Source organism: Thalassophryne amazonica, chromosome 16 (genome assembly GCF_902500255.1).
Source record: "Thalassophryne amazonica chromosome 16, fThaAma1.1, whole genome shotgun sequence".
In the NCBI taxonomy this organism is placed as follows: Eukaryota; Metazoa; Chordata; class Actinopteri; order Batrachoidiformes; family Batrachoididae; genus Thalassophryne; species Thalassophryne amazonica.
Genome location: NC_047118.1, coordinates 37,233,919 through 37,259,663, shown reverse-complemented (window position 1 = coordinate 37,259,663; position 25,745 = coordinate 37,233,919). Strand labels below are relative to the sequence as shown.

At 41.0% G+C, this 25,745-nt stretch overlaps 1 protein-coding gene and 1 pseudogene across 1 annotated transcript in view; one reads left to right on the top strand and one right to left on the bottom strand.

Moving 5' to 3' along the window:
- zgc:158403 (tetratricopeptide repeat protein 39A) overlaps window positions 1-797 on the bottom strand; it is a 30,425-nt gene extending 29,628 nt beyond the window's left edge. The window contains exon 1 of the mRNA XM_034190133.1: window positions 554-797. Within this exon, the coding sequence (XP_034046024.1) occupies window positions 554-588 (35 nt within the window). The 5' untranslated portion in view covers window positions 589-797. The remainder of the gene's footprint in view (window positions 1-553) is intronic.
- A 13,760-nt stretch (window positions 798-14,557) lies between these two features.
- Window positions 14,558-21,415, top strand: LOC117528697 (annotated as a pseudogene).
- Window positions 21,416-25,745: the final 4,330 nt, after the last annotated feature.

Genomic DNA, 25,745 nt, shown 5'->3' with positions numbered 1-25,745 from the left:
ATGCTCTCAAATATGAAAGAAATAGTCTTTTTTGGCAGTTATGAATTTTTGAAAAACTGTTCAATGTTAAAGAATAAGAATTTTTCCAATTTTCCATGATTTTTTTTTTTGCTGACTTTGATCAATGACACTGAAAACTGAATCAGTTCTTGTCTATAATGATAGATGAAACATTGTGGGCTCCAGGCTGTTCACAGACAAACAGGTAAAAAGCTGGTGATTGCTACCAGAAAAAAATAAACCTACGTGCAAAACAACGCAATAACTGATTTAGTGACATTTTCCTTCCTGCTGCTGTTTCTTTGTGACAGCTTCACCAAGGCATCTGACAAGGAAACTCCGTAGGAACATTAAGATTAGAACTATTACTAACTTTAATAACCAGAGAGGGGAAACAGTTTATGATCTTACTGCTCTGGTGCAGGTGTAATAGTTTTGGTTTTTGTTTTGTTTTCAGGAAGTGAAAATACACAAACTCTCTCACAAAAAAAACTCCCAAAATAAGTGCGCAAAGAAAGTTTTATTGCGCTAAAGCTGAGTTGCAGATACTCACTTGTCGGCACCATTTGCGTCTTTGCCATTGGACATGTTCTCTGTCCACAACACCTGTTAGCGGCTCAGTAGGACTGACGCAAATTAAAACAGGCATCCAGCCCTTAAACCGCAAAGTTCCGCTTTCAAATCAACCAGACAGACCTCCGGACTTTAGAAACCTCTTCGCTGGTTTCACGTAAAGCGCTCAGAAGCTGAAGGAGGAACAACAGCGGACCTAAAAGTTTGAGTGTGCGCAAACAATGTGCGGAACGCCTCCTCTCACTGCCACGCACACATTACCGCCGTGACAGACAACAGCAGCAGCAGCTGCAGAAGAAGCAGAAGAAGAAGAAGAAGAAGAATACTTACGCAGCTAAAGAGTGACATCATACAGCAGGATGCGGTTCTGAAGTTATTTAACAGTACAGGTGCAGAAGCACCCTGCTCAGAGCGCCGCGCTCATTGGACCGACATCTCTGCTATTTTGGAATTGTGGGATAGCTCGCGCCTAGAGGTGGGCGATACTGGGAATTTTGGTATTGATACGATACTAAGTAAATACAGGCCCAGTATCGCTGACATCGATCGATACCGATACTTTTTCATATTTAAGCTTCATAGATCAAAGGATCCAAAAGACCTAGGATAGAATTTCACCAAACATTGTATGTGACAACAAAATACTTTATCACAATCAACATTTTTGTTTTAAAAAAAATACCACTCAACACAACTTAAAATCTCCTGATAGAGGGCTGACAAACCACAATACAACAGTGCACTGGTCTGTGTTGTGTGACAGCGCAGCGCTGCTCTTACAGAGAGTAGACTTTGATGAATCTGCGTGCGCAGCAGTCAGTGCGTGTGAGAGAGGAAAAAAAAAAAAGCTTGAATAGTAAGTCCCTTCGGCTGCTCCCTTGTTTGCACTCGGGGTCGCCACAGCAAATCCAAGGAGGATCTGCATGTTGATTTGGCACAGGTTTTACACCGGATGCCCTTCCTGATGCAACTCCACATTACATGGAGAAATGTGGCAAGGGTGGGATTTGAACCCAGAACCTTCCGAACTGAAACCAAGCACATTAACCACTTGGCCAAAGCTTGAATATCGATCTTTTTACACAAGGATCATTCAATATCAATACCAGCGTTGGTATCGATATTAGGATCGATCTACCCACCTCTACTCGCGCCCACAATTCCAGATTGAGCTCGCCGGACTACTTTCACCACTCTGCTCAGCGTGCCGCTCTCGCTGGAGCAACAACACTTCCCAAATAGATCTCTTTCAGTGCAGCTTAGTGTTCTGACTTTAACACGAAGTTAACACCTAAGTCTTTCATCGCCAACTGTAAATGGTAATCAAAACATTCCAATCGTATCTTCCTGAACTCTTCCGCATCAAACTCCCATCGTGTCAGTGTTTACAATGTGCTTGAGCAATAACAGGTGAAGTTGATCATAAACTTTAAGTTTCTCACTCTTAAAACTTCAGTTATCGTTCTAATTTTATTACTGGTAAATTTTAGAATTAATTTAGATGAGATATACTCATTATCTCACAAGAATATATCACAATTAGGCTATCTGGGAACTACTTTTTTGCGCAGGAATTCATCAAGCACGTCGGCCGCGGGCGCTTACTAACACAGAATACCGAGAAACTGGAAAGTTGTTCGGCCATAACGAGAGCGTCCATTTTTAGCTTTCCAAAAGCTAAGCTAGTGGCGCTCGTGAGAGTGTGGTGCAAAAGTTCGCGGCCTTAGTGAAGTTAGTTTTAGTGTGGACGTCTCCCTGGAAGTACCAGTTTGATTTAGGAATCATCAGTAAGTTACGGGTTCGACAACACAAAACCAATGTTAGTCTCCATATCATCTTGCTAACTATTTATTTTACGGAGCGCACCTATTTTGAGTATAAATGTATCATTTATTTCTTTTGCCAAAGTGTTTTAAAAGAGGATTTTATTTTGCCCTGTGATAGACTGGTGTACTTAGCGTGCGGTGACGTGGCGAGTTCGAAAACCGGTCACGTGACATCTAATGCCATCTTGGTTCCAAAATAGTGTTTGCTGTTAATCTGTCTGCATGTAAATCCAGCTATTTAGTTGTGCGAAATTTAGCGAGCAGGTGAGAGAAGCACTAGTTGGAGGGGAAGCAGTTTTGGACAACTGGAAAAGTACTGCAGATGTGGTGAGGGAGACAGCTAGGACAGTACTGGGTATGACATCTGGACAGTGGAAGGAAGACAAGGAGACTTGGTGGTGGAATGAAGAGGTCCAGGAAAGCATAAGGAGAAAGAGGTTGGCGAAAAAGTTTTGGGATAGTCAGAGAGATGAAGAAAGTAGACAGGAGTACAAGGAGATGCGGCGTAAGGCGAAAAGAGAAGTGTCAAAAGCAAAGGAAAAGGCATATTGCGAGCTGTACAAGAAGTTGAATAGTAAGGAAGGAGAAAAGGACTTGTACTGATTGGCCAGACAAAGGGACAGAGCTGGAAAGGATGTGCAGCAGGTTAGGGTGGTAAAAGATGCACATGGTAATGTGCTGACAAGTGAGGAGTGTGTGCTGAGAAGGTGGAGGGAATATTTTGAAGAGTTGATGAATAAAGAAAATGAGGGAGAAAAGGCTGGATGATGTGGTGAGAGTAAATCAGGAAGTAAAAGAGATTAGCAAGGAAGAAGTGAGGGCTGCTATGAAGAGGATGAAGAGTGGAAAGGCAGTTGGTCCAGATGACATTCCAGTGGAGGCATGAAAATGTCTAGGAGAGATGGCAGTAGAGTTTCTAACCAGGTTGTTTAATAAAATCTTGGAAAGTGAGAGGATGCCTGAGGAGTGGAGACGAAGTGTGCTGGTTCCTATTTTCAAGAACAAGGGTGATGTGCAGAGCTGCAGTAACTACAGAGGCATAAAGCTGATCAGCCACAGCATGAAGTTATGGGAAAGAGTAGTAGAAGCTAGGCTTAGAAAACAGGTGAAGATCTGTGAGCAGCAATATGGTTTCATGCCGAGAAAGAGCACTACAGATGCAACGTTTGCTCTGAGAATACTGTTGGAAAAGTACAGAGAAAGACAGAAAGAGTTACATTGTGTGTTTGTGGACTTAGAAAAAGCTTATGATAGGGTGCCAAGACAAGATTTGTGGCATTGTATGAGGAAGTCTGGAGTGGCAGAGAAGTATGTTAGGGTAGTGCAGGACATGTACAAGAATAGTGTGACAGCGGTGAGATGTGCAGTCAGAATGACAGACTCATTCAAGGTGGAGGTGGGATTACACCAAGGATCAGCTCTGAGTCCTTTCTTGTTTGCAGTGGTGATGGACAGGTTGACAGATGAGATCAGACAGGAGTCCCCATGGACTATGATGTTTGCAGATGACATTGTGATCTGTAGTGAGAGTAGAGAGCAAGTTGAGTGTAGTCTGGAGAAGTGGAGATATGCTTTTGAGAGAAGGGGGAATGAAAGTCAGTAGAAGAAAGACTGAGTACATGTGTGTGAATGAGAGGGAGCCCAGTGGAATAGTGCAGTTACAAGGAGTAGAAGTGGTGAAAGTAGATGAGTTTAAATATTTGGAGTCAACTGTTCAAAGTAATGGAGAGTGTGGTAGAGAGGTGAAGAAGAGAGTGCAGGCAGGGTGGAGTAGGTGGAGAAAGGTGGCAGGAGTGATTTGTGACCGAAGAATATCAGCAAGAGTGAAGGGGAAAGTTTACAAAACAGTAGTGAGACCAGCTATGTTGTATGGTTTAGAGACAGTGGCACTAACAAAAAGACAGGAGGCAGAGCTGGAGGTGGCAGAGCTGAAGATGTTGAGATTCTCTTTGGGAGTGACAAGAATGGACAAGATTAGGAATGAACATATCAGAGGGACAGCTCAGGTGGGATGGTTTGGAGACAAAGTCAGAGAGGCGAGATTGAGATGGTTTGGACATGTGCAGAGGAGGGACCCAGGGTATATAGGGAGAAGGATGCTGAGGATGGAGCCACCAGGCAGGAGGAGAAGAGGGAGACCAAAGAGGAGGTTCATGGATGTGCTGAGAGAGGACATGCAGGTGGTTGGTGTGACAGAGGAAGATACAGAGGACAGGGTGAGATGGAAACGATTGATCTGCTGTAGCGAGCCCTAACGGGAACAGCCGAAAGACAAAGAAGAAGAAGAAGATGTAAATCCAGCTATTTTATTTATTTATTCTCTGAAAATGCCAGGCTTTTGTACATTTGGATGCACAAATAGACACAGCAAGGGCTTCAAGATGTACAGATGTACACATCGAAACGTTAGTCTTTTTCCTTGTTTTCAGCAGCTACTTCTGTGTTGCACCAGCTGCTTTCCTTATGTACAGATTCCCTTCACATCTGAACGGAAGAAGCATTTGGGAAAATAAAGTCAGCCGTGTGGGATGGAAGCCGACATCATCTTCAAAGCTTTGCGTGGTAAATTTATTGTTCAGTCCCATGTACAGTAAAACTCACCTAAATCTTCATCGTATAACCCAGATATTCGCAGTCACCGGACAAAAAAAAGTCAAAGTTTTTGTATTGTTTTCCATATAGAGGGTTTTCATGTGACGTATCGGTCACGTCATTTTGTGTCCCACGGCCATTCTGGATTACGACGCGGTGGCCGCTGTGATACGCTACGTGCATTTGGCGAACAATTGCAGAAGCTTCAACACTGGTGTGAAGAAGCCTCACTGCACCGTGGCACTGAGAGAGATCCGCCGCTACCAGAAATCCACTGTTCCCAGAATTTTATTTCATTTTATTCGGCAATAAAATTATATAAGAATACATAAAAATACCGCCGTGGATAACACAAGAACGCTTCCAATACGGATGCTTATTTATATTGTGGTCCTCGAGCACCGAGCTGCTGATCTGCAAGCTGCCCTTCTAGTGCCTGGTGAGAGAAATCGCTCAGGACTTCAAGACGACCTCCGCTTTCAGAGCTCCGCTGTGATGCTCTGCAGGAGGCCGGCAGCTTCCTAGTTCACAATATCGCAGTGCGACACTGTCGGTCAGTTTGTTACATCACCACTAAATTCACTATCTGGTATAAGATACAGATCCACTGAACCAACTGCTACACATCTATCACGATAAATAGCTTTATCTCGAGGATTTAAAGCATCGTAATAACCGTACATTCTCTCCATTTTTCTGTCACGCACCAGCCTCCTTGTAATCCAGAATGGAGATAGCACCTGTCCTGCAGCAAATCGGTCACGTGATTGAAAACCCTCTATACAGTGGTCCCTTGTTTATCGTGGGAGTTACGTTCTAAAAATAGCCTGCAATAGGTGAAATCCGCAAAGTAGTCAGTGTTATTTTTTTACAATTATTATAGACGTTTTAATGCTGTAAAACCCCTAACTACACACTTTATACACTTTTCTCAAACAGGCATGAACATTTTCTCACTTTTCTCTCGTGTGTAAACACTTTCAAAGTTCAAACCTTAGTAGAAAAATAAGACCAACCTGTTTTCAGGCCCAAACATTTGTTTGAGAAATAAAAATAGAACGTTTTCCTATATATAATTATGATGGCTTTTAGAACTAACGAATTTAATTTTAATGATCAACTTACGAGGTTGGACACATAAGAAATTAATAGTGACTGACCAGTATTTCACAGTTTCTCTGACCGCGCCTCTTTGTCCTGGCGCCAATCCGCTGTTGCATCTTTTTCCACTGAGTGACACTTCGGTGCAGGTGTCTTTTTCCGAGTGAAGAACACAGTTATGGGTAGTTGTTGGTGCTCTTTTTTTCCTTCTGGGTGAGAAGATTCTTATAAATAGACACGCAGAACACAATGCGCGTGCTCTGCCTTCACGGTGCTGCGACCGGCCTGCTTGATGAGGATGCAGAACACAATGCGCTGTAAAAAAAAAAAAAAGCATGCGAAATTGGACTAAAAAAATCCGCGAAACTGCGAGGCCGCGAGAGGTGAACCGCGTTATAGCGAGGGACCAGTGTAATAAACACTGTGTATAATGGATTTTATACAACAGATTTTCACTCACATCAGATAAAATGTCCTGTCCACATTGCGATGGGACATTGCAACCCTAACCCGCATCCTGGATGTGCACCTGTTAAATCAGACACAAAAGGCTGTGATTTGACACTTTTCTGTTTTCACTGCTTCATCTGCCATCATATTTTAATAGTTTTTGCGGTGCACAAACATTAAAGGTTCATTCAGTAGTTCAGCGCAGTTAGAACCAAAATGGTGCCATGTTTTGAGTTGACACCACTCTCTCAATTAAGGCACACTAATAAGTGTACTCCATCTCACACCCCATGACTGCTGGGATAGGCTCCATCCCCCCCCCCGTGACCCTTAATTAGAGTAAGCAGGTGTAGAAAATGGATGGATGGACAATTTATATTTTTTCTATAGCTTTCATAATATGTTCCTCTGACTGAGAATCAACGTAGAATAGTATTACAACACTTGTTTTTACTGGGTTTTAGTTCACTCTGTTTTATGTGAATTTTTAACATTGAAAAATCACCCTTTTTTCCAGTATTCCATGTCATGTGACCCATTGACTCCAAACTGATGCAGAATGGCGTTACTAATGCGGACAAATCAAACGCATCCTTTTGTTGGATTTGAGTGTACCTTTCTTACTGCCCCATGTGGAGGAGTTTAAGTATTTCAGTGGTTTTGTTCATGAGTGGTGGTAAGTTTGAGTGTGAAATCAATAGACAGTCGATTTTACCAGTCGAATTACATTCCTATCCTCACCTATGGTCATGAACTTTGGGTAATGACCAAAAGAATAAGGTCACAGATACAAGTGGTGGAAATGATAGTCCTCCGTTGGGTATCTGGGTTTACACTCCTGGACAGGGTGACAAGCTTGACTATCCAGGAGGGACTCAGAGTAGAGCTGCTTCTTTGAAAGGAGCCAGCTGAGGTGTTTCAGGCATCTGATGACAATGCCCCCGGTGATCTCCCTAAGGAGGCTTTCAGGCACATCCAACTGGAAGTAGGCCCAGGGGAAGACCCAAGACATGCTGGAGGGATTATCTTTCCCAGCTGGCTTGGGAATGCCTCAGCATCCCCCAGGAATTGTTACAGGACTTGGCTGAGGATAGGGAAGGGTGGGATGAGCTACTGATGAGTTACTGAACACTTGTTGATCTGGCAACACTGATATGGCAACTTTCTCCCGGACACTGCTGGCTTGAACTACGCTCTTCTAACTAATATAAAATTGTAATTATTTCTCTTATTATTTCTGGTACCTGTCTAACATTTGTTAGTTTTTAAATTGCAACCACTGCGATTTTTAGCTCATTATTTTCTCCTGTGTGAATCTTAGGAGTGGTTAGTGTTTTCTTTAGTGGTTAGCTTGGCTAGCCTGGATTTTTTGGTGCACAAATTACATTACATTACATTACTCTCTACATTAATCTTGCACAATGCTGACAGAATGGGTGATAAGTTAGAGCAGCTTCTTAGCTCAGTGGAGTTAGATTTATGGGCACTCCAGATAAGCTTAGTGTCGGGCCAGCTAGCACATCCATTAGCATTAGCTTAGAAATGTCAGCTTTCAGATGATGGCTTTCAGACTGTTAGGTGGAAGAGGTCACGTAGGGCTTGGTGCCCATTTGTGGTACCTCGCTCACACATAGCTATTCACGTTGGCGCCAGCGATATTAGTATGAGACACTCAGAGATCACAAAAATGGACATAGAGAGGACTTGTGACCTCACCAGAAAGATGTTTCAGTATCAGTTAATAGTCTCTGGTCCCCTCTCCTCCCAAGGTACGGATGAGGCGTTTAGCAGGCTGATATCTTTGAATAGGTGGCTCCCGCAGTTTTGTAGACAGCAAGGCTTTAGTTTCATTGATAGCTGGCCTTCTTTTTGGGGTCGCTGTGGCTTGCTGATGCCAGATGGTCTTTCTCTAACGGGGAAGGTGCCGCCATCTTATCTGCAAATATAGATAGAGCTCTGCAGGGAGGGTAACATTAGGACTCTACAGCAGGCCACAGAGCAGGTGATTAGATAATTTGCATGGCTTTTGACTAATGTGGACATAGGATCTATTAGATTAGTGGCGAAATTACTGCAGAAAATCCACTATGGAAATAGTGCAGTTTATGTGGCAGAGAGGGAAATTCATGAAGTTGAGACTGTGGCGTGTCTCCTCACACGTGTCCATAAAGAGCTTAGAGGATGCCCCACTGGTTGTTCCTGCAGCATCAAATATTTTGCGTCAGCTACCCACAGCCCGCGTGGAATGTCTTAAACCTAAACTTAATTTTAGGCATCTTATATATACTACTCTGGAACCACCCCCAAATCCCAACAGTCCAGTTGTCAACCCTATTGAGGCCCTTAGTCTGGGTCTCCTTAACATAAGGTCACTGTCCTCAAAATCATTGTTGATTAATGATCTAATTATGGAACACTACTTAGATATGATTGGTTTATGTGAAACCTGGCTTAAACCTACTGCTGTCCTCCCTTAAATGAAGCCTGCCCACCGGTGTACACATTTAGTCACAGGGGTGTTGCTGTAATTTCTAAATCTGGGTTTAGTTTACTGGCTGTTGGGGGTCTAAAATGTAATTCATTTGAACATCTGACTCTCTGTTCTGCCCAGGATAGTATGTATAGCCAAGGTCAGAAGAAAAGAATAAAAATCAACAATAATCTTTTTTCACCTTATACTGTATAAGCCCCCAGGCCCATATTCTGAATTTTTAGATGAATTTGGTGAGTTTATCTCGAATTTGGCAACCCCTGCACATAACATTCTGATTGTTGGTGACTTCAACATTCATATAAATAAGCCTTCTGACCCCCTCTGCAAATCATTTATGGACATTATAGATGTATTAGGATCCCAGCAATGCACTCAGGGTTCGACACACATTACTGGAAATACCCTGGATTTGGTCCTCGTTCGTGGTATCGCTGTCACAAATATTGACGTCATGCCTTGCATCAGTGGTCTCCGATTACTCACTTATTAAGTTTACAGTCTCTTTGCCATGTTTATTGGAACAAGAACTTTATTTATCATGGCAGCGATGCATGAGCTCTTGAACTACAGTTGAATATGGAGCCAGACTGCCTGATATCTTAGTGTCACTTTTGGAAAATGACCATTCAGTAGACAGTCCTGTGAACAGCCTAAACTCAGCGTTCACAACCACATGTGATGATGATCGCTTCATCTATATTAAAACCACAACCCAACAAAACACAGTCGCCTTGGTTCAATGATTACTTACGTGGCCTGAAGCATAAGGATAGAGGTCTTGAACGAAAATGGGGCAGTTCAAAACTAGAAGTATTCCACATCACATTGTGTGATGCTCTCGTAGACTATAAGCATGCACTGGACCGACTGCGACATGCCATGCCTGAGGCTGATCTAGCAGATCTTCTGAATTCCTGTTTTCTGTCTCTTCAGCTCTGTAAAACTTTGTAAAACCTTGTAAGTGTTAGAATGGCCTAAGCAGTGGGTCACCTCTCTGAGTCTGGTCTGCTTGAGGTTTGTTCCTCAATATCATCAGAGGCAGTTTTTCCTCACTACTGTCACCTGTGTCCTTGCTCTAGGGGTTGGTAAGGTTAGACCTTATTTGTGTGAAGTGCCTTGAGGAAGCTTTGTTGTGATTTGGCGCTATATAAATATAATAAATTGAACTGAAAATAAATGTAATAAATTGATGAGCTGTTTAGTCTGCTGCCACCACAATCCTGACTCGGATAAGCAGCAGAAAATGAATGAATGAATGACTGACTAACTTGGTCATAAGACACACCTCCCTTCAATGAATTTTCACAAATATTCTATTTTATATGATTTGCAACTGAGAAATTTGTCAAATTTCACATACAGTAACTCTCCTCAGTCATTAAATTGTAGCTCAGGACATGAATGGGCATGCAGACAAACAAAGTAGAATCTGTGAACTGGGAAATCCAACCAGTCACTTCAATGACCACCGCTGTATGACCTTCTGCCCTAAAGAGTAAAGGTCATTTAGGGCCACGTGGGTGTCTTTGAGTCAAGTAATACAGTCTGACCCAAAATCTCATTTTGTCCTCACTGACCCCGTGATCTAATAACTTTGAAAATTGTGTCACTGCATTGAACGGTAAACGTTTGAACGGACAGATGGACGAATGCATGGTGTTCTCTAGTGTATCCACTGCTGAAGCTTTTTTTTTGGGTGGTTGGGTGAATAACAAATGATTTGACAGAAGGAAACACAAACCATTTCAATATCATTTTTGTCCCATAATTGGTGGGGATTTAATACATTTATACGGTATTTCCAATGTATTTTGTTCAGTGTGTCTGAACCTAGTTACATGTGTGTACTTTAAGTGTGGTGTCTGTCTGTGCCAATAGTAGTGCCTGTAGTAGCTGATGTCATAGTAGGTACCTCATACATGCATTAGTTGTGGTACAGATAGGTTAATGTTAGGTATTGGTCAGGGGTTAGGAAAGGCTGAATTTTATTAATAGTCTATACAATCTCAATCATTACAAGACCAAGATTTCAGTGCAATGAGCAGGACAACAGGAAGTACTGATAATCTGTATAATATTGAGGTCTGGACTCATAATAGGCACACCAGGCAAGTACAACCAGAAGGACAAGACGAATTCCCAGTATGCTGACCTTTATAAAATCTTCTCAAGTCATGACCTCCTAATCTCAGTTGAGCCTTAGATGAAAATGTTATATTGGTTATGGTGTCATCAGAAACTGTTCAAATGTACAATATCATGAGGCACAGCCACAAGTGGCACTGTTCCCATTTTTGTCAATGTACAGAGGTACGAAGAAGGCATGTTGTGCCCCCTTGTGGTTGGACTGTGCTTCTGTCCTGAATTATGAATTGCCCAGAATTTGTGTTTTCACTGTTAGTGGTTTCAGGTTTAATATAAATAAATAAATAAAACAAAACCAAAATTAATATCTACTTGTCATTTACATTTTGAGACAGAATGAATGAAATTGCATTAGTTTTTCATCACTGTGTATTGAAGGTGCCACTTGTCACATTTTGCTGTGTAAATGACGTGCTTCAATCATACCGTCATTATAAAAGTGCTTCATGCACAAAATCTGTCTAAACCTACATGATGCATATTGTTTTAAAAATAGTCACATGTACATTGTTAAGGAACACAGAGACCCAAACTCCATACGTATGTGTGATTTCCACTGTTTGATCTTTGCTTTAAAAAAAATCATGAAGGTCTCCACATGGCTGGGTCCAGGTTTGATGGGAGCAAAAATTCAGAACTGTGATCACATTATGAGCATGTGTCCTAATGTCTTCTATGATCATACAAGCTGCATCATGGTACCAACAATGACAAAACTATTTTTTTTTTTTTCATACAACAATTTCACCCCCACTTCATTATCAATTTGGAAGAAAAAAAAATCACTAAATATCTCACAAAAATGGTGACATGGTTCATTTATGAGTAATGGATTCACAAATTCATACAATACTTCATTGAAACTGATTCATTGAGTTATTTAACAATTCAGCAATATTTAACAATTTAAACAAAGACCAGCTGTCAATGATGTGACATGTCTGGAGAGTGACAGTGCAGTTATTTAACACTCAAAATGCATGTATAAAAATGAGAATAAAGCTTAATAATCTCTTCCAAAAGCCTTCTGTACCTCCTCTTCACACAGCATCAATTTTATCTGGCAGTAGAGGATCATGGAGACAGCCAAGGCACAAATCTATGGAGAGAGTAAATATATCAACAAAGAAAATGAATAAAAAGACATGGGGGACCCACTGTTTCTGAACACTTGATTCAACAAGTGACTTAAGATAAATCTGAACAACGAGTCATCAAAATATAACAAAGTTCACCTTTTTAGCCAAAGATAGTTCAATGTTTTCTGTTACTTATCATAGCATCACATTAAAGATTGTGCAATACAAGTTCAAAATAAATAAAAAACAGGTTATAAAGTATCTTCAATTTATTTTCATTTATATAGCGCTAAATCACAACAAAGTTGCCTCAACACGCTTCACACAAGTAAGGTCTAACCTTACCAATCCCTAGAGCAAGCACACAGGCGACAGTGGTAAGGAAAAACTCCCTCTGATGATTTGAGGAAGAAACCTCAAGCAGACCAGACTCAAAGGAGTGACCCTCTGCTTGGGTCATGCTACCGACACATTTTACAAAACAATTTACAAAACGAATATACAGGAAATGTTGCCGGTGCACAGGACAGGAGGATTACAAAAACAGACACCACACCCATCTCTGGATGGAGCCACACCTCAAAAAGACAGAGGAAAAAAAAACAATCAGCATTGCAAAGACAACAAATACAGTATAATTTGTCAGCATTAAGCAACAAGAGAAGAAATACGAGGTCTGTCCATAAAGTAATGGCCCTTTTTATTTTTTTCAAAAACTATATGGATTTGATTCATATGTTTTTACGTCAGCCAAGCTTGAACCCTCGTGCGCATGCGTGAGTTTTTCCATGCCTGTCGGTTGCGTCATTCGCCTGTGAGCACGCCTTGTGGGAGGAGTGGTCCAGCTCCCTCGTCGGATTTTCATTGTCAGGAAATGGCGGAATGATTTGGGCTTTTTTTCCATCAGAATTTTTTCAGAAACTGTTAGAGACAAGCAGCTGGAAACCATTCGAAAAAGTTATCTGGCTTTCGGTGAAAATTTTACGGGCTTCACAGAGAATAAGGACTTACTACAGCTTTAAGGATGGCCCACAATGGCGCTTGGCGCGCCGCGCTCCGAGCTGCGATGACGAGGCAGAAACCACCAGATCATTTCTAAACGGATCGCTCTGTGGAGCTGGGACCGTTGTGTGCAATTTCTCTGGTTATCACAAGAGCTGGACATCAGCCATCAGCCATTTCCGGAAGATTTCACTTTTAACGAGATTTTGTCATGGAAAGCCGCGCGGAGGCTTCGCGCGTCACGACCGATTTGCTGATGAAGCGAGACAAAGGAACACCTCCGTTTCGGAGTGTTAGAGGACAAGTTGGGACATGCCCAGCTCTCCACAATTTCTCTTATACTCACTCGACTGGTAAGCACTGAAAGCTGAGATAGGCATGTCCCAACTTGTCGTCTGGCACTCCGAAACGGAGGTGTTCCTTTGTCTGGCTTCATCAGCAAATCAGTCGTGATGCGCGAAGCCTCCGCACGGCTTTCCATGACAAAATCTCTTGTTAAAAGTGAAATCTGCCGGAAAATGGCTGATGTCCAGCTCTTGTGATAACCAGAGAAATTGCACACGACGGTCCCGGCTCCACACAGCCATCCGTTTAGAAATGATCTGGTGGTTTCTGCCTTGTCGTCGCAGCTCGGAGCGCGGTGCGCCGTGCGCCATTGTGGGGCGTCCTTAAAGCTGTAGTAACAGTCCTTATTCTCTGTGAAGCCCGTAAAATTTTCACCGAAAGCCAGATAAATTTTTCAAATGGTTTCCAGCTGCATGTCTCTAACAGTTTCTGAAAAAATTCTGATGGAAAAAAAGCCCAAATCATTCTGCCATTTCCTGACAATGAAAATCTGACGAGGGAGCTGGACCACTCCTCCCACAAGGCGTGCTCACAGGTGAATGACGCAACCGACAGACGTGGAAAAACTCACGCATGCGCACGAAGGTTCAAGCTTGGCTGACATAAAAACATATGAATCAAATCCATATAGTTTTTGAAAAAATAAAAAGGACCATTACTTTATGGACAGACCTCGTACTAAGGTGATCACCGCCCACTAGCCCTAAGCTTCACTAAAAGACCCAGAATCTAGATAATGTTGAGGCTGCGGTCCGCTCCGTTTCCTATCTTGTCTCTATGGTTGTATTTTCTGGTGAAATATGAAAATTTTCTGGGGGTGCATGCCCCCAGATCCCCCTAGGGAAGCATGACTAAGACACATTCACAAACCAACCTGGAAAGTCCTGGATCTGCCACTGTGAATACCCCCTGGTGGCAATTGTGTGACTTAATGTGATTTAATGTATAGCATGAAAATGTACGTATGTGAACCCTTAAGCTATTACACGTCTGAATGTTGGAATAACATCAAAGAAAAAAAAAAAGACAGTGTTTAGTGAGGGAAGCCACCAAGACCCCAGACCATTTCTGCATAAACTCCTATTTTCCAGACAAATGTATGAGGCATCTGATGTCATCACATGATGTCACTGATATCAAGCAAGTCAAAAAATTAGCTATTGGTGACAAGACACTGCAACTGACTGGGTGTTTTCTTTTGGAACAAAGTTGTTCTCTATCAAATGTGATATTTTTTTTTAATGTTTTTATTATTCTGCTTGTCTGCAAAAAAGACAAATTGTGCAAATGCTGTTTTTAATCGTTTTTTTCTTTTAATTATTATTTTATGTGCATTGAAGGTTAACAACTGCTGCAGATAAAGTAATTTTAAAGTGTAACTTGTTGTTTTGGCTTGTATGTGTCTAATGTTTAGTGCCTAATATTTCAATGTTTTATCTTTGCAGAGCCATTGGACATGTGATGTGTTCTCTTTTTTACCCCCTGTTCACTTTTCTCCTCCTGGCCATAGTTATTGCTTACTGGGCAGTTACTGCAATGTATCCTTTTAAGGAATAATGAGTCCACCGTGGCACAGTTTGAGTAATAATTTAACTCTTCAGTTCTGTTGAAGTCCTGCTCAGGAGGCATATGGGGGGGAGACACTGAGGAGGGTTTGCCACCAGACAGTGTGTGTGTGTGTGTGTGTGTGTGTGTGTGTGTGTGTGTGTGTGTGTGTGTGTGTGTGTGTGTGTGTGTGTGTGTGTGTGTGTGTGTGTGTGTGTGTGTGTGTGTGTGTGTGTGTGTGTGTGTGAGAGAGAGAGAGAAACTGAGGCCTGTACAACAAAGACTAAAGCAGCTGCTACTGGCTTTTAGTTAAAAAAAAAAAAAAAAGTGTATAAATGATGCATGTGCTGATGGACAGATGCTGAATGAGTCTTTGTGGTCCTTGACTGAAATGATCAGTTTCTTATCTACCTCAAATGAGCCCATCTACAAAGTTTTTAACGAGACCGCGTGTGAGCACTCAAGGAAAAACGTGTGACCCTGCTGTAAGTTCTCATAACATCCTGATGTTCAACACCACATTATTCTATAATATTTGAATGCTAATGCACCTTTTTTTGAACAGCTGAAGTAGTTGCACTTAATTCCTTAGTGTTTTTTTTAACCTTTTTAATAATAAAATGTGTATCCTAATGACATTTTATTCATACAGTTTTGTGCTTTTGTTAAGTAATAACAGAAATGTCGATAAGGTACAATCGGATAAAAGGTAAACTTTCCAAATTCATATTGGTTTCTTTCCCGTGTTGATGTTGTTTTAGAACTACAGCAGCACTCAGATGAAAGCACAGTGTCCTGATTCGGAGTGCCTGTTTGCTTTCTACGGTGGAGAGACTGTTTACCACAAATACCTGATTGGATTGCAGTTCTTCAATGTCTTCATGTTGTTTTGGTGTGCCAACTTTGTCATGGCTCTGGGACAGATGACTCTGGCTGGGGCCTTTTCTTCCTACTATTGGGCCTTAAGCCAGATGATATGCCGAAATGCCCAATTTTTTCAGCACTGGGGAGATCACTCAGGCGTGTGTGTGTGTGAACTTTAAGTGCTGATTCATCCATTCATTCATCCCCCTCCCCTTCTTCCTGATACACATGTAGTTTTTCAAACCTATTTGAAAGAAAGTGTGCTTTTGTCTTCTCTTAGGTATCACAAGGAACTTTGGCCTTTGGTTCCCTCATCCTGTCAATCATTCAGATCATCAGGGTTCTGCTGGAATATCTGGACCACAGGCTGAAAGGTTACTTTGAGTCTTTACAGAATAATCTAAAAGCTTGTTTAAAGTTGGTCTCTCATTTTACATAAATTAGTCTCTGCGCAAACATGAACTTTTCATCCACTTATGTGTGTTATATGCTGCTGGTGAAACATGCAGGAATGTTCAGATAGTATTTAGAGATATGTGCATTTATATTTTTACTATTTACTGATCTGAAGTATAAATAAAGTAAAATTCAGTTATTTTATATGTAATTAAGCAAATACTTTCTTTTGTTCTCAGAATGTTTAAGCAGTCAGCTGTCTGTCGTTTATTGCCTTTTAGTTCTATTATGGAAATGACATTGTGAAGTGTTTGTGTTTATCTGATCATTTTCAGGAGCCCATAATAAGTTCACCAAGTTCCTGATGTGCTGTCTGAAGTGCTGCTTCTGGTGTCTGGAGAAATGTGTCAAGTTCTTAAACAGAAACGCTTACATTATGGTGTGTGCTTTTAAAAGATGTCTTTATTTGCTTAATTTTGCAGAATACAGCTCAACATGATCAAAATGTATAAATATGTTTTAATGTAATGTCTGTCTTTGGCCTGTAGGTGGCAATCTATGGCAAAAACTTCTGCACTTCTGCCAGAGACGCTTTTTTCCTCCTCATGAGGAACCTGATCAGGTGATTGCAAATAGTTACAGTACATTTATTTATTTAACAAATACATTTGTAGCTGCACATGAACATGTTTTTTGTTTTATCTCACAGAGTGGCTGTCCTCGACAAAGTGACAGATTTCCTCTTGTTTTGGGGCAAACTTCTTGTTGTGGGGCTTGTTGGTGAGTTTGTTTCATTCTTTTCTTTGAGCACACTTATGGCTTATTTCAGAAAGTGTAAGTTGAGAGTTTTTAATCTGTTTATTGTTGCAGGTGTCTTTGCCTTCTTTTTCTTCTCTGGGAGAGTGAAGGCCTTTGAGAATACAGCTCCAAATCTCCATTATTACTGGGTGCCCATATTGGTAAGTGTGTACAGTCCCAGCCAGAATAATTGGCACCCCCCCCCCCCCATTTCCAGAGTACATTAATATAGAATATAATTTGATCGACAAAACACTTCATATAGTGAAATAAAAAATAGATCAAATGTATATATCACACAGTTATTGTCAAGTGAATCATCACTTTGACAGGCATTTTCCTTTAGACAAGTCAGGTGACGGATACATGATCATAAACTTCATTTACGTCATTGTTTTCTATTTCTCCATGCTGTCACTGCACACAATGATCCAAATCAGGTGTGTTCCATAGTTGAGCCTACTGATGGCCTGAACATGCTTGATAGAGCTGATTTTGTCTGACCAAATGGAAAACATAAAAGACTTTTGATCCCTATATAGGACCAGGCCTGGGAAACAATGCTTTATTTAAAAAAAACAAAAAAAACATGAAAAAAAACTTTTTAATAATTGTTTCTGGAGGAGACAGTTCTCTAAAACAGAGTCATCGTGCAAGGAGACTTGTATGAGAAGCCATCAAAAACACTCATGCCAGCTGTAGAGTTTTAGGCTTCTGTGACTGGAGAAACTGTGCAAAGTGCAACTTCTGTCTGTTGTACCACCAGTTAGGACACAGACAAGGACTTTAATACAAGAAAATAGATCAGATCTATGCTTGAATAAATAATGTCTTTATACAAAATTGGTTAAAACCTATTTTGGAAGATATTTAAAATTCTACACTTAAAATTCAGGTTTGTCAGGAATTCTAAATGTAACTTCTTATATTTGTATCTGTAAACAACAAATTTGGGAGGGGAGGTGTAGGAATCGACCAGGTGATCTGTTGTTGAGTCTTGTAAAGGCAGTGCCTCCTAAACCAGCTGGTGGAGTTTACCAGAACTTCACACAGTGGCGGCACGCCATGTGAAGCCTGCAAATCATCGGACTTTTGTGTTTAATTGATACATCGTATAATATTGACTATGTAAACACAACGCCTCCTAAACCAGTTTGTGGTTTTCAATTAATCTTCCTGCAGTAGTAACACGCGATGTGAAGCCGTGCATGAAGGAAAACATTTCCAGGTTAGTGTCTTTGAGCGGAGATGTTTGAACATTTTGTGTTTAATAGGTCCATCTTACGATAAGGACTCTGTAAACACAACTCCTCCTAAACCAGTTTAGGGATTTTAGTAATTTCATTCACTCGTGGTAAATCATATGAAGGTGTACGTGGTGGAAAAAATAATCCAGCCTGATGTATTTAAGGGGAAATTTTTTTTTTTTTTTGCTTAATAAAAAAATCATGCTATTGAGTATATCGCAGAGTGGGGCGCATCATTTTGTGAGCTTCATCACAGATCTCTATTAAGTACTGATTACTCAGTTTTCCTGTGTTTTATAAACTGATCCTATTCATAATGTACCTTTTTTAATGGATGTTGTCCCCATTAGATGGTGGTGATCGGGTCGTATCTCATTGCCTTTCATCATCTCATCTCATACGCTTTTCCTTTGTTTCTGTAAGTACAGCCTCCTTTATGTGTCATATGCAAAAAACAGCAATACATGCACATTATTAAAGACAGGAGTCTTTATTTGGGGAAGCCGAGTCATTTAGGAGTTGGCATTTGAAATTACAACCAAATGATGGACTTTGCTCAATTTTCAAGTTCCTGCTTTGCTTTGAGTGTTGGCCTGTAACTCACTGCTAAATTGCATGGCTATGGTGTGTAACACCCAAAGAGTTTAATAATGAGAACTAGAGTCTGCACTCCCAATGCTGACTACTAAACGCGAATCTCCCTTCATGGACAGTGAGTGTCATGACACCTCCTAACCGGGCAACATATTGACAAAGTTCCCAGATATCAGTGCATTTTCAATGCGGATTCGCAGCTGAACACCCACAGAAAAATGCTTGCAAAATACATGTTAAAATGCCATTCTGACCTGGGTATCGAGCCAGTAAAATTAATTTACATTAAATTATGTAAGGAAAGTATTAAACTTACTCTGACACCCACACATTCCCAAATATTAGTGTTGAAAATTACACGAATCTGATCTGTTCCAGCTGTTGAGACATCCTGCAGCTGCTGCTGCTGTATTCAGTGCGGCGCGGCTCCTAAAACCATTGCAATACATTTATATACATTACATTTTTACACAATTTTCCTTTATTGACTGAGTTTCATTCATGAACTCAGTGGTGTGGGTGCACATCTCTGTGTGAGGCTGTGACTGAGCGCCACAGTCATTATAATCTCCGAGCAGTGGCTTGGTTACTTAAGGTGCAAATAAAAAAAATCGTTGGTCTTGTCGAACAATTTTAATCACTAACGACAAGTATTTTAACTAGACATTGGTCTAGCAGAGGAAAATATCAACTAGACATAAGTGAAGAGTTAATGGTCCGTGTCCTCGGACGACACAGGCATGGCAAGCAACATACACCTGTTTATCGACCAAATGTCACGGACAAAGTGACATGAATAATCAAAACCATTAACTTATGGAAGAAAATATTGTCTCCGTTCGTCCTCCGTTGGTGGCTTTGCCAATAAGTGCAGCTTTCCGGTATATTCCACCTGTTTCTTGATGAGACTAATTCAGCGTCTATGCGCGCTGCTCACTGACTTGCCTGGTGTCGGAGACCGAACAGTCCCCCTAAAAATTGGTCCCCCCCGATGACGCGGTTCACGGATTAACACCTCGTTTCTGCTTCAAACCGCACTCCAGTCATCATCTATCTCAGTGACATATCTGAAGCTTTTGTACAACAATCATTTCCACATAAATTCAGCATATTTCATCACAAAAAGCGATCAGACCGCCGTAGGTAAACAAGCTGCTAGCTGATGCATTCACTGTGCATCAGTCATTTCAAAGTGTGATGGAATTTCGTCTTGTTTGTGCTTAAAATGGCCTTGTGCTTAAAACTGACTTTAGAATGATTTAAGAGGTTTTACCTTTATCATCTGATGGTTAATAATCCCATTAATCCATTTGATTGCTTTGGATGAAGAGACTTCATCTCAGATGTGCTGCTGTGGTCCGAAATGACGCATGCACCGATGCAGAAGGCGGACTGATTTTTAGGGGGGACTATTCGGTCTGCAACACCGGAATTAAAATGGTGACCATGCCTCCTTGCCGACATTTCACGACCTCCTCTTCCCACTGGTCCTTTAACACTTTTACCTTGATTTCAAAAATGATAATCTGTTCCACTCATTTATACACACACATACGCTCACTCAAAGGTGAAGATCTGGAGCGCAGTGACGGTTCAGTCACAAGGCCTTTTTACATGTCCACAAGTCTTCGTGAGATTCTGTGGAAGAACGAGGATGAGGATCCAGTTTCATCTTCTGCTCAATCTCAGCATCAGAACCATGAAGATACCCAGTTGGAACAAGAGGCAGCAGCTTAGAGAGGCGTCCTCTGTGGACAAAGACACTGGACAGAGGCAGCTTAGAGAGGAGTCCTCTGTGGACAAAGACACTGTTGGACAGAAGCTGTTGGCCCCTTTGTTATGTGCAAAAGAGTAATTATGCGGCACTATGAGAGCAATATTCATTCTGTGTGACTCCTGTAACAGTGTGGAGAAAACCCAAAATAATGATGGTCATGAGTTTTGTTTTCCTCAGTGGCTAATTGGCTTATTGTAATAAGTAGAAGGGCACTCATGGAGTGCATAGCTCTGCCAGTGTTTTAAAGGTTCTGGAGGTCCAGTCACATGACCTCCTTGTTACAGACTCACACCAAAATGTCATGGCTGTGCACTTGACTGTTGCAGGAAAAACAGTGTTCTTGGTGATGATGTGTTACAGGGTGAAAATCAGTCAGTGTGTTCTTGATATGTTCAAAATACAATCTGTGACTCTTAAATGTAACAAATGGGTTTTAAAGAAGCGTACCACAGTGGTACCTGTGCAGCCTCATCTGAAATCAACCCTGTCCCTGAAGCAGAACGAGAGTCTCCAAATTAGTGCTTGACTTTTTAAAAATGTTGACTATTCAGATGATGTAGTTAAGATTCTTATTATCTCTGTGTGATTGGGGCTTTAAAGGAACTCATTCTCGTGTGGTGTTTTTTTTTTTAAGTTGAAATAAATTCTGCATCTGCCCCTCTATTTGTGTGCGATTTATTTTTTATATATCTCTGTAAACATTAGTGACCCCCCCCCCCCCCCCCCCCCCCATACATATACACACACACACACTTTCTTTCACATTTTGAGATTGGGTGCGGTCCACATAATCTGGATCTGCACCACATCTCATCCATTCTTGGATATTAGCACTTGTATATGTGACTTTTTTCCTTCCCCCTTTTTTCAAAAGGATGTATGCATCATCTCCGAAGAAATGAACAAAAATCTTGAAAAATGCTTCATCTCCTAATATTAACAAAAATGGGGTCAACAATTCCTGGATTCACCTCCTAAACCAGATCCTCTACTAAAGTTAATGGGTTCCGTCTTGGACCAGGCCCACCCCTTCACAAAATCTACTCAGTAGCTTTTGTGTCTATCAGAGGGAGGTACCAGAAATTATAATGTTGTACTTGTACTCCAGCCCTCACAGAAGTCGATATTTAATTTAAAGACATCAGATTTTGTAAAATCTGTTATGCCCGTTATAGACTAAAGATATTTGACAAGAATCATAATGTGCCACAATGTTTGTGTGCAGAAACTACCGTTTGAACTAAACTTTAGATGTGAAATGGCTTTTTAGATGTGTGATGTATGTATGTCAACTCTTGCTTGTTGTGAGTCTCCTCCATTGAGCTGGTTTGTACTCTGTGCAACACGTCCACACTGCCCGTGAGCGTGTTGCTTACTTAAAGTGTCAGGCACAGAAACCTTTTTTTTACTATAATGGTTTGTTGGTATGCATCAGTCTGTGGGGTGTTTTTGGTTACAGGATATAATATGTGTTCATAAGACACCTGTGACCTGTGTTGACATGCTGAAAGTTGTTTAGTGACCTCCTTAAAGGCCCCTGGGTGTAGCACATGAAAACCACAGAGTTTAACAGCTGCTCCGTTTTCGCTGAGACACACTGGTAACACTTATTTCACTCTGTTCAGGTTCATGTTGCACTTAAAATGCATCATTTAACCTCTCCAGTTACACACAAAAAAAAGTGTAGGATGCTGTCGATTGCCAACGCCGTTGCGTGGAGGTTATGTTTTCACTTCTGTTTGTGAAAAGCCTGGAACCCACAATTTTTCATATATCGTTATTCTTTTTTGTTTTACAGAGGATTTATATCCTCATAGGTAAGAACTGTTTCAATTTTTGAGGTATAGGTCAAAATCCGGAAAAATCTTAAAGTCCCTATCCTTTAACATTGAATTACATTTCAAAAATTTGTAACTGTCAAAAAACATCACATCTCTTTCATATTTGAGATCTGCCTGCACAGGACAGCAGTCTATCACAGGGCCGCATATTGACAGACAGACTAGGGTGTAATTTTGGGTAGGGACGCTAGGGTCACGTCCTTACCAATATTCAACCCCCCACTGTGTAATCACGACCAATAAAACTGCTGTCCTCCATTATTATGGCACATAAAGGGTTAAATGTATGCCACTGCTCGAAGCCCCCCTCTTTAACGTAGATATCCTTGTCTGATTAGCAGTGATGCCGGTCTAATCTGACCACTTTTTTTTAGTAACGAATAATCTAACGCGTTAATCTTTCCAAATCAGTAATCAGGTCACTGTGCATTACTATTATTTTTGCATTATGGGTCGAAAGCAGCATTAAACTTGGTCTGTGGGCAGGGGGTCAGAATTCGACAGAGCTACACACTTTAAGCGAGCTGTGAGCTTTTCATCCGCGTTGTTCTGCAACAGCTACGACTCGTCCTCACCTCTTAAAGCACAGTGACAGCACACCTGCACTGAGCTTTACAAAGACATTTTTATGCTTTTTTTTCTCCGAGCCGCTCCATATCTGCTGCTAAAAACAGCTGAACCTCTGCGACGCGTCAACAACTAACACTATTTTCCACTCAAATGCACCTAAACTCTCTTTCTGAGGACCACATGATGTGAAAATGCAATAAAACTTTCTTACCTGTAAATCTGGTCATGTTTTCTGCATAAATAAATGTTATCCATTCTTTGTGCTCAAACGCCAAAGCAGGGGCGAATCCAGATGGAATGGAGGCGTGGGGCAGGGATGTGCCCCCCCACAACACCCCTAGATTAAAGGTCCAGTTTTGAAGCCTTTTTTTACTACTAATACTACTTAAAATAATAATAATTTTAACAAGTAAAATGTTTATAGAGAATTTAAATGTTAGAAAAATGTTAGAATGAATTTAATAGTTACATTTATAAACAATGTAGGTTAGAAATTGCAAGTTTTACTGTTACAGTGCTGTCAACAGTTAAATATGAGGTCAAGAAAGAGGTCTTTATTTTACTTTTTATAAAACAAGTATTTATTTTCATTGAAGTCAAGAAAGGGTGACTATAAAGCGAGTTTTGGCAAAACAAGTATCATTGTCATGTTGAGGTGGCAGAGGGTTGTTGTCGGCAGCTTGGGAAAGTAACTAAAAAGTAACTAGTAATCTAACTTAGTTACTTTTCCAATTGAGTAATCAGTAAAGTAACTAAGTTACTTTTTCAAGGAGGAATCAGTAATCAGTAATTGGATTACTTTTTCAAAGTAACTGTGGCAACACTGCTGATTAGCTACGCGTTTCTCGCTAACTTGGTTGGCTATCCCACTTGTCACTCCAAGCAGCACATTTCCCACAGTAGCCGTGACCACCCATCGATCCCCGTCCACCCTGCCCCTATCTCTCTCTCTTGAGCTAGACTTCGTGATATTTGGTAATGGATATTATATATTATATATCTTGTTTCCCAAGAAACAAGATATTCGTTCATTCTTCACAGTCAGGAATGTAAGTGCAGGGTCTCCGTCAAGCTTTAAAAACTAAGCAAAATCCCTTTCATAAATGGAAACCCTTCTTAAAAGCATTAGGCTTCTTCTGCTCTTTAAGCACTAGGCAGGTTTTAGCAACATGGCAGGGCGCATCATTAGAGCTAGGCTACTGCACAGTTGCAGGGAACTTATTAAAAGACTGTGCGGGCGGACACAATAACAGACAGACAAACGGGAATCAATTCATTCACGAATAGGGATGGGTATCGAGAACCGGTTCCTTTCGGGTATCGTTAAGAAATGATTCGATTCACCGACATCAATAAGCTTTTTGCTTAACGATTCTGTTATCGGTCCTTCAGAGTGGCCGTTATTTTGGGGGGTGTTTGTCAGGAAAATGATAATTTCTCTACATTGATTACAGACCCTGCAGTGGGTCCGTAATCAACTTTTCTGCAGGGTGGCTTTGCTTTGAACCTTGAACCAATCGAAGCAGTGCTTCGATTGCTTTGTTTATTCTTTCTTTCTTTCGCTTAATTTCCCCCGCTAAAACCCTAAAGAGCATACGTCTGTGAGTATTATTTACCTTTTCTATGTTAAACCGACCTGTTATGGTCTTCTGAAACAGTTGATTAACCACTAATCCACTGTGCCACATTTTATCTTACAAGAACACTTCTCTGTCATTCACTGCTGCCAGTCTGGAACCATTTGTAGTTTCAGCATTACAGATGCAGACAGAGTTGCAGTTCTCTGGTGTAATTGACTTTCCCAGTATGACTTCAGTTTTTGCACTTTGCAGTCTGAGAAGTTAAAAAACAACTTACCAGTGAGGACTTTCTTTTTTCCAGTCTTTGTGTACACACTGTCTGAGTTCTTGAGTCATTTGATGGAGTTGTAGAGCCCTTGAGTCTGAGAGGTATGCACTTGATATGCTCTGTCACTGTAACCATGTAAACATGATTTAAAAATGCCCTGCCAGAAGCTTCTTTTTTTTTTTATAAAGTCATCTTCAGTGACGGCACACAGGTATTGCAGGTTGACCACCAGGTTGAGGTCAGTGGTTTGATTCTTTCCTATTTGTGCTTCAAACTGTCCTTCAGCAAGACACTGAGCCTCCATTTGCTTTCAGCTTGGAGGTCCTGGAACCTTTGGGCTCAACTCTGGAGTTGAGGTGGAATACTTTGGGCCTGATTTTCTAAGATCCTGTATAATAAGTGCTAAATTGCGTGGGTGTTCCAAACTTTTGAGCGTTGGATTGGTGAGCATTTTGTGGGTGATTTACTAAGAATAATTCTGCACATGACAGCAGGTGGTGGTGACATGACAAAGACAGCAGTATGTAAATGGAGATTTTCCATTTTGAAACCAACATTTCTGATGCACCCTTTTCTCACTGCACCCAGTGAGTCAAAACTTCACACCTTCTCAAGAAATGCTGCTTTCTCAGAATGCAAAAGATGGACAACCATGCCC